This window comes from Halyomorpha halys, unplaced genomic scaffold, assembly GCF_000696795.3.
Source record: "Halyomorpha halys isolate HHAL.00 unplaced genomic scaffold, Hhal_1.1 Scaffold108.1, whole genome shotgun sequence".
NCBI lineage: Eukaryota > Metazoa > Arthropoda > Insecta > Hemiptera > Pentatomidae > Halyomorpha > Halyomorpha halys.
In genome coordinates, this window is record NW_027112950.1 from 771,646 (window position 1) to 782,193 (window position 10,548).

A 10,548-nucleotide genomic window follows, 5' to 3' on the forward strand; every position below is an offset into this window, starting at 1 on the left:
AGCAGTCGGTATAGTTGGCCGAATCGTCTGTTGAGTTCTTTACGTAAAAATACACCTTGTAAATGTGTTGCAAGATTACAATGGTATTATACCGAAATGTATAGAAACTATCCATTGGTGGCACTCTAATAACATTTCTACATTAGGTCTGGAAGAGGAAGCAAGATTAGAAAAAAATAAAATAAATAATAAAAACCAAAATTTACTACCCTTCAATAAAGGAGAAATGTAATATATAATGAAGCTATTCCTATTGATGACTAAGAGTGTTTTAAAAGTGGATTAATCACTATCTGTAAAGCTAATAAAGTAACATAATGGTCGTGGAAAAAAATAAGACTTGATATGAATAAATTCTTCCTCCAAATAAACGGTCCTTGAATCGTCAAAAAGCACATAAAGAATTGATAGAATAACAATTAATAACAAGTTTAAACGCATTTCTTATTAAGGTAATACAATGAAATTAGAAAATATTTCAGATATATACTGATATTTTGTATTACTGGAATATAAAATACCTATTTAGTAAAAAAAAAACTGTTACATACAAAAGTAAATAACCTGAAAAAAAAATGTACCACCTTTCTCTGATATCTTTAGTGGATATACTAAGAAAAATACAATAATACGAATACTTTTAAGTTTCTATAGGACATACAGAAACGTTAACACAGCTCACACCATCGTATCCCAAATAAAACCATCAACGAGGTTGGAGGATTTTAACCATGCACTAATGACGCCAAAAGTATAGACGTAGACAATCATAACCTTTATGAAGAGGTTCCACGACTAGGCTCAATGGTTGATGCCATCTGCCATGCCTTAAGCAACGCTGCACTAGGTGAATATGCCTCGTGGTTGACCACCACCAATTACGAAGTCAACCAGAACCTAATCGGATACAACATTTTAGGTTTCAGACGACCGGAACGAAAGGCTTACGGATGTGAAATCTCAGACCACATTTGACGAAACAGTATCAGGAACAGGACTGAACTGCAATTTTATTAAAGGCATTTTTGACCAACTGGCTACTCCAACTTTTAAGAACACCGTTGCCGTAATTTCTACATTAAAGTAATTCCCAAGTAACAGTAGAGCCAAAACCCGATATGATATTGAACAAAGAAGATGTTTGTAAACCCATCTCATAAGCCAAAGAAAGTGTATCGCACTGTTCTACTCATCACAGCTCACAAAACCAGCTAACAACATCCCAATATAGTATTGTGTTACAGCTCCAACACCCACCAAACCAGTACCAGAAGCCTGGGACGATAATCGCAACGATAGGCGAAATTTTCCACCATGGTTCAAAGATATACTGGACTGACCAATACTCTCTCTACATTTAGAGAGTTAACAGTAGAGAGAATGGTAATTACTAAAAAGTAAACCATTAATTCACTCGTTTACTCGGTAAAACTCACGCTTTCATAACTTTTAAGAATTAAAAGTATTTTAAAAGTAGATTAATCTTTTTCTGTTAAGCCAATTGGGTAAGATAAAGGTCTTCGAAAAACATAAGACCAGATATTCTGAAATTATTATGTCGCGGAAAAATACTTCAACTAGTATGTTATAATGCTTACATGGCAATAAAATTCCTAATTTACAACGTTTACTAAAAAAAGATTACTTGAAACAAATTAAGAGATAAAAAAAAATTAATTAAAATTGTGCCAGCTTTCTCAGATTTTATAAGTTAATATACTAAGAAAGATACAATAATACCAATACTTTTAAGAATCAATAGGATTTTAAAAGTGGGTTAATCTTCTTCTGTTAAGCCAATTAGGTAAGAATGGTCTTCGATAAACATAAGACCAGATATGCTGCAATTAATTTGGGGTATTTAATGAAGGGTATTCATGATCTTTAGTTTAATATTTCAAATGGAAAAAACTCATGTTAAATGAAGAGATATTTCCTTCCTTTAACATCCTTTAAAACGGGAAAACGTATAACATGGATGAGAGTCTGTTAATTGGTCAGCTAAATAGAGAATGACGTCACCTAACAGCCGAACTGAGCTCGTCATCATTTTGTTTGTTGTTCTAGAATACTTGCTCGTGGTTTGTGTTTTTTTTAATGTTAGTATTGTTTTGGATTATTTTATAACTAATAAAGCAGTGGATAACAATAATAATAGTAATGCAATGACAGTTGTCAATTAGCTAATCTTGATTCTCTTCCTCATGAGGTAGATCAACAAGACGCTCAGTAACCAAACTTTCACACCACTTCCACTTTCCACTTACTTTAGACATGTTGTAATAAATTACTTTAATCAAAACTTATAAGTACACAATAACATAAAGTTTAGGAAGGGAAGGCCTATAAAACAAGTTGATCAGAAAATCCACCAGGAGCTCTTCTGCATTTATCATTACTTTAAATAGGGCTACTCACTACCCTATACTTAAAACACTCAACATAGTAAAACATTTTGAATTTAACACAACTTCATGAATACCCCTATTATGTCGCGGAAAAACACTTCAAATAGAATGTTATAATGCTTACTCAGAAATAAAATTCAAATATATTTAATAAAAAAAAAACGATTACTTAAAAAAAAAATTAAATGAGAAAAAATAATTAAAATCGTGCTACCTTACTGAGATATTTTTGGTTTATATAGTGAGAAAGATACAATACAATTACTTTTTACTACTAAGAGAATTTTCAAAGTGGATTAATGTTTTTCTGTTAAGCCATTTAGTTAAGATAATGGTCGTCAAAAATATAAGACACCAGATATACTCCAATTATTATGATGGGGAAAAAGACTTATGTTGTTATGATACTTACCCAGCAATAGAATTTCTATTCTACAACTTTTAATAAAAAATGATTACTTAAAAAAATGATAAAAAATAATTAAAGCTGTGCAACCTTCCTGAGATATCTTTGGTTGATATACTAAGAAAGATACAATAAGACAATTACTTTTAGCAATTAAGTAGTATGTCAGTACTTTAAAAGTGAATTATTCATTTCTGTTAAATAGATTTTTAAAACCTTCCAACAAGTTTTCTGTTATCCGTAAGAATTATTCCAAAATAATAGTCTTATTGAATTGATCAAAATGAAACATAAAGAATTAAAAGAATGAAAATAAGTTCTTTATGTACATTTCCTATCAAGATAATATGATTGTCGAAAAACAAAACTACAATATAACTATCATAGAAACTCATCTGAACTTAATTCTTCTGTCATAGAAAAAAGCTACAACTTTTGTATTATGGTGCCTTTTTGGATTCAGAATATGTAACCTAGTACGTTTTGTAGAGTATCAGAAAAAAAATTTAAAACACAAATTTTACTGATAAAAAACTATGTTACCTTACTTGAATCCTCCTGTATTGTAAACATTTTTTATACTTAATTAGTAAGTTTTAAAGACCCAGAAGATTTTGTAAAAGGTTTAATCGTTTATATTCAAACCAATTTTTCAATTCTGTTCCTAGTTTACTATCATTAATAATAATGTCCTTAAATTCGCACAAAAGGGACATAAAGAATTGATACAATTTATATCTGCACTTCATAAGTACTACACTGAAATATATTACAGAACTAGATATGTTGCGATTATTCCTTCATGGCGAAAGGCTTTAAATAGTATGCTATATTATGCTTTCATGATATAAAATTGGTATTTTACAACCTTTACTAAAAAAAAAAAAAAACTAATAAAAATATCGTCACCTTAGGTTTTGTTACGTATTAGTAGTTAATGTAATGTTATATAAAAACAAGAATTAAGGACGGAAACTAATTCAAATAGTGCCACATTAGTGCTTAATAAAAAATGAACAAATTTTACTTTCCTACAGTCTCAGTAATACGCCAATACACTGCACTGATCATAGATGCGTATAACTACAGAGTGATTTTAATAATGAATACCATAAAATAATTGTTCATATTAATTTACTACATTAACATTACCTATTATAATTAATGATATGAGGGATGCTGAAAGCATCAGTAAGGCTTTGAAATAAAAGAGATGGTACAGGTAAAATTAGTAATTAATTGTTATCAATTACCATGATCACTGACTAGAAATCTGGCAAAGTTTTAGCCATATTCAAGGAACTATTTCGGTCAAACTTCCAAAACACATTGTTTAGATGTCACAGGATGACTGAAAGGACATATGATTCTGATAAAGTGTTTTAGTTGATGGAAAAATGTATCCAAAATAGTGTTCGATATTTTACTATGGAAAACATCCCTTACATAAATTATTTTTGTTTACTGTTTTGTTGCAACATTGATAATGTTATAATTTACGTTACTCGTGAACATAAAAAAAAAAAAATATTACGTTAAATTTTGGATTGATATAGAACATTCAGCTTAGTATATTTATATAAACATAATAAATTGTAATTTTATTATCTCCTCATCTGATCAAATCTAGTATGCACTACTAGTAGTTAATACAAATTAAAACAATTATGGTTGTATTAAATAAAAGAAAAATACTGAATTATGAATGAAAATCTTACGCAAAATAAAGCATACTTTACAGAAGAGTATTATCAATGTCGTAAATAGGGTAGTATACCTACTTGTGAAAATCAGTAATATATGAAAAAAGGAATCTGTGTGAGGAAAATTATATATCATTTGTTTTCTCAATTTCTTATATTAGAAAAACTGTATTTTAAGAAAAAAAAAAACACTTTTAAAGAATGTTTATTTTACCTGAATAAAATACATTTATTACTTGATATAAAAAATTAATGTTAGTGTTTAAAATTCATTACATTAATAAACTTATAAATTTTAAACAATAACATTGAATTTTTATATCAAGTGATAAATGTATTATATTCAACTAAAATAAACATTCATTATAAGTTTTTTTTTTGTTGAAGTACATTTTTTCTAATATATAAAATTGGGAAAACAAATAATATACAAATTTATATTCATTTATCTGGAGCAAAGACGTCTAAGGATAGATGGCGAACCGTTTGCCTGAGATTTTTACCCCTTGGTGTATATAATCTTGAACACCAAATAGTGCGTTGTGTATTATAGTCGCCTCCTGTTAGAAATTTTCTAACAAGTGATTTAAAAAAATCAATGAACATTTGTTCAGTAATATTATATTTAGGTGGACAGTAAATGGAAGCTGGTGATAGGTTATTGTATTTTGTCTCGAATTGTGTGCCAGTAATTTGGATTTGAGCCGTCGATTTTATGTGAATTGGATAATGTCTTAGGGTAGATTTTATTAATATAGCTGTCCCTCCATGGGCAGAATGATCATGGCGGTCTGTCCTGTATAAGGTATTAAGTATAGAAAGTTTATTGCGTGGTCTGAGATGCGTTTCCGTTAGTAGCGCAATAACAATACGTTTTTATGAAGATAAATTTCCAGTTCCGTTTTATGTCGTAGTAGTCCGTTGGTGTTCCAAAGGAGGATTGAAAGGAAACCAACAGTCAGAGAACTAGTGTCCATAAGCAGCGGCTAATGTTAGTTTTATTTGTGATAGTCAAATAAGTAGGCTGAAAAGAGGTTGGAGTAGTGAATTCAAATTATGTAATAAGTTTAAGAGCTGAAAAGATTCAGAACCAGCAGATGAAACTAACTGCTTACTGGTCTCTCTCATTGTACAAGAGCCGGGAAGAAAAAAAAGGCAGTTATCTCACCCCAATTTTTGATTACTTTAGTGAAAACTATGTATAATTACTAGTCAAAATTGATGAGTCTGCAAAATATAGGTAGGGGGAATAAAAAATGGCGGCTGTTTCAAAGCGATAAAAAAACATTTATTTTCCATTCGGAGCTCTGTATCTTAAAAACTGCCAACAACACTAGAAAATCTAAGAGAACATTATTTAAAGAAGAGTAAATTTGCTGAAATATTAGCCCTAAAAGAGCTATTTACGTCCAATAGTTCTCGAGATATAGCATTTTAAAAAGTAAAATAGCTTTAAAATCGTTTGAAAGATTAGTAGTTAGGTAATTTATTTTGAGAAATCTATATCTCAGGAACTATGAGACGTACAGATGTCTATTAGCACTCAAATCAAAGCTAGTTTAATGGACTATAAATAAGTTTCTGGTCTTTACCTTCGTAGGAATTGTAGTTTTAATGATATTTGCTTAAAAATTGATCTATAGTTGTTCGGACAATACGTTTGATTTATGAAAAACTTCATTTCAGAAACCATTGCACGTACAGATGTCAGCCAGCGCTCAAATTAAAGCTAGTTAAATTAAATAGTTCATATTGTTTATATTTGTAGTAGTAGTAGTTTTAATGATATTTGACAAAAGAAACTCACAAAATGTTAATTTATAGTAGTTCGTATAAAATGTTGGATTTTTGAAAAAATATATCTCGAGATCCAGATGTTTGCCAACACTTAAAATAAAGGAAATTTAGCTTACTATAAAGTAGTTTATGACACTTATCTTAGTAGGGGTAGTAGTTTCAATGATATTCACATATGAATATAAATTTGGCAAATGAAAATTTCTCCGAACAACTATAAATCAATTTATTTTAGCAAATTTCATGTAAACTATTACTCCTACGAAGATAAACATCATAAAATACTGTATAGATCATTAAACTAGCTTTAATTTGAGTGCTTATAGACATCTGTACGTCATATGGTTTTTGAGATATGGATTTTTCAAAATGAATTCAATAACTACTGATCTTGCAGTACGTCCCATACAACATTTTTATGAAATGTTGCTTTTTACAAAGCTATATCTCGAAAACTATTTAACGTAAATAACTCTATTAAGACTCATATTTTAGCAAATCTGCTCTTCTTTAAATGACGTTCTTTTAGGTTTTCTTGTGTTGTTCCTATTTTTTGAGATATAAAGCTCCGAATAAAAAATTGTTTTTTTTAATAGCTTTGAAAAATCCGCCATTTTTTATTTCCTCTACCTATACTTGGCAAACTAATGAATTTTGACTAGTAATTATACATAGTTTTCATTAAAGTAATCAAAAATTGAGGCGAGATAACGGCCTTTTTTCTCCTCTTGTACTATATCATACCAGGCATTAGATCGCTACAGGTGATGTCGGGGGTTCAATGTTTGGTCGGGGGTGTTTATGACGTTCCACGCTATAATCTGAGCCAGGTGGTATTGGAGTTTTTTTCTTAAATAAATAGTTAATTTAGGTATCAATATCAAGTATAATAAGACACAATATGTCAATAGAAAACGGCGCAATAGTTATACAATTTACGCATTACCTATCAGTCAAGCAACTTTGTTACGCCGTGTTAGTGTGAGTGTCAAATAGAATTCATTTTAATGTTTTAATTTTGATTATATTTTATTTTTAACTTATATAAGAGCAGTGTGATGTTAAATGCTCAAAATATTTATACAGTAATGTTTTTCTATATGATTCATTTACCAATATAAATATTTTAGCAAACCAAAAAGAAACAAACAATGGTAGAATATATTACTTTTTCAGCCAAGTTAAATTCTCATCTCATGAACAAAAATTTCTATAAGAAATAAGACATAGCCAACAAGAAAACAAACAAATAAAATAAATACAAAACAATAAAAATTAGAAAAAATTATTAATCATAAATTGGTCATGCACAGTTATAATTGATTTTTTATTGTTAAAACATGATCAATATTTTTATAACGACATTGAAGAAACTAAACCACTTGACGGCTCAAAACGAGTAAAATAAATTAATAAAATAAAAAATAAAAATCCTGGGTAATTATACTAATCATGGCTTCTGCAAAAACGTCCACGAAATATGAGTAATCAAATGAAACATAAAACCACATTTAAACCATTTCCTACACTTAAAATGTACTATGAATTTTAAAGTTGTTTACTTTTTACAAAGGAATAATATTCCCTCGGAAAATTCTCCAAATGGACATATCACACACTAAACAATAAATTTACACAGTCCATTCCGAAATGGGTTTATTATTAGTTTATTGAGATTTATCACGTTAATTATTTTTTCTTTTTCAGCTGTAAGGTGAAACAAGAAGAACCGCAAACTCCAACAGAGCAAAAGTATTGTTTTATGCAATATTATCGTTGATAAAGAGTGCTTTAAAATAATTCATAACTAACAAGAAGTAATATTTGCTTTCCCAAACTGTAATAAAGTAATAAGCTTAATGCGTAGCGAAAACACCGTACTGAATATTTGTTGTAGTAATATAAAATTAGAAAAAAATTTAATACTATAAAAATAAATTATAGGCATATTTCATATATATTATCTATTAATAAATAGAATAAAAAATAATAAGTAGACTTAGCAGTAGTTAAAAAGTACATTTAAATGTGAGTAGTAACTTTCCTAAGTCAAGCAGTAATTAATTAAATTTGAAAATATTTATCACTATTGTAGATTTATATATAATATGAGTAAAATACGCATTAGAAATTAATATAGTAATGAGTTGATTTTTGGAAGATTCCAATTATACAATCATCTTTATGTATATTTCTATATATATATAGACTATTGTAAAGTAATAGAATAATTGGAATATTTTAAACATAAAACTATATCCATTTTACGTTGGGATCTCTTGTAGTCCTTCTTTTCTTACCAGATGAGGGCGGAAAATCTTCATTCCGATTATCACACGCTTTACTTAAATATTGCGTATAGATATGAATTTTAGTCAAATGGAATTATTTAATTTACACTTTAATTCAACTTGTGTATACATTATTCGTCTAAAAAAGAAGATAAAACTATATTATATTAAAAATAATCACTTAAGTAACACAGTAATACTGAATACGTTTCTATTGGGCGAATAACATTTCATTGGAAAATTAAAAAATAATAGATCGCAAATAGTGTCGACTGAACATTTCTTGTTTCATCTAATTTTATACTTAAAATTGGGTATATCGAAAATTTTCGTCTTGGAGAACTTGATGAAACTGGATCAACATTTTGGATTAAAAGATAGGTTTTCGTATAATGTTTCTAAATGACTACAAAACAATGTGACTGACTGTAATCTTATATTTCTTTAAAGTTGATAAATATGTCATTAATTGAAATTAGGTTCAATTAGTCCATTTTTGAGATATGGAGATATTTTGGAGATATTCACGAAATATGGAAATTATCATTTTGTTTTGTTTTTTTTGAAAAACTGTTAAATTAGATTTAATCGGGTGTTATGAAAAAAATTAAGTTAGAAACTGAAAAAAAATACAACACTAATGTAGGCTTCTATATGCACACAATGTTCTTTATTTTAGGTACATTTAATTGAAATAAAAAAATACTAGTAGAACAGTTTTTGAAGTTTCGTGAAAAACATTTTCTTCTATACCTGCACAGGTTTTTATTGTATAATAATACCAATAAATATATTTTTTTATTATTTCATTTTATCTCCCAATAATCAAATGACAGACTGTAGAACTAATATCATTCAACAAAATAAACATATTAGATTTTATTTTTTTCCCTTTCGAGAAAATCATTATTTTTTTTCAAGTAATGTAATGATTGTAGGAAGAATTACGGGTTTTTGTAAAGCAAACTATCTCTTTCCATCTTTATTTTGGAATTTATTTGTTATTAATAGCAATTAAATAAAAAGTGGGATAAAATCAAATAAAATACGGTCAGGTCCACTAAACATCAGTTTTATGGTGATGAAAATTATTTAGCTAACATACTTATCGACTAGTTTTACGTGGTCATGTGGTCCGAATACTCTACTGCGTCTTATATATGCTGCGGAGATCCTTCGTCGTGTTTAAAATTAAATGCTTGTAGTGCTGGCCGATGCTACGTTCTTAAACACGTTTCGAGCAAGGTTTTCTAACGAAAGAGGTACTGAATTGGAAAAAACCACCTGAGATAAAAAATATCAAACTAATCTTGAGATTTTGGGCATGGCTGTGATTTTTAAATGAGCTACTTAGATGTCCAAAGGAGGTTCATCTGGATGCATCTGGAAATCCACTACTATTTTAATTGTTAAGAATAAGAAATAAACAAGAAACTCGTGATGACCAGTATTTTGTATTTTGCTTTCGAAATATCAATAATTATTGCATAACAGAAATGGATACAAATCGCTATAAATTCAAATTCTTAAGGTTTCGTAAACTTACTGTAATATGTAGATTTCAAATGGATTTCTGGCACGTCTTTGAACACCTAACAGCACTAACATTAAGGATAAGATTGAAATAACTCGAAAGAGTGTAAAAAAAAAAAATGCTATTAATGAACTTAACACGCAGTGTTTTGAGTCCTAGTAACCTCATTCCCGTTATGGATTTTGCATTTTGATTGCATCTTTGGAAATGAAACATGGATGGAACTAGATTGCTGGATATGATGGATTTTTTTTTTCCATTTTATTATATTTTTTGTGCCTTAATTTATTTCATTAAGTTTTTACTTGTTCGACCAACTTCAAGAGAGTTTACCACTCATAGACGAGCTCCAAAAATAAATTATTTCTAAAATATTAGGGGATTATTGTTTAATTATTATGTTTGATCA

The 10,548-nt window shown here is 28.6% G+C and overlaps 1 protein-coding gene across 6 annotated transcripts in view; it reads left to right on the forward strand.

The window, feature by feature from the left end:
• shaker (Potassium voltage-gated channel protein Shaker) overlaps positions 1–10,548 on the forward strand; it is a 939,448-nt gene that overhangs the window by 243,033 nt on the left and 685,867 nt on the right. For all 6 annotated transcript variants that reach the window (XR_010844284.1, XR_010844283.1, XR_010844285.1 and 3 more), the window contains exon 2: positions 8,022–8,066. Coding sequence is in view for 2 of the 6 variants with exons in the window: in XM_067050608.1 (XP_066906709.1) it covers positions 8,022–8,066 (45 nt within the window). In the remaining 4 variants the exon portion in view is untranslated. The remainder of the gene's footprint in view (positions 1–8,021; positions 8,067–10,548) is intronic.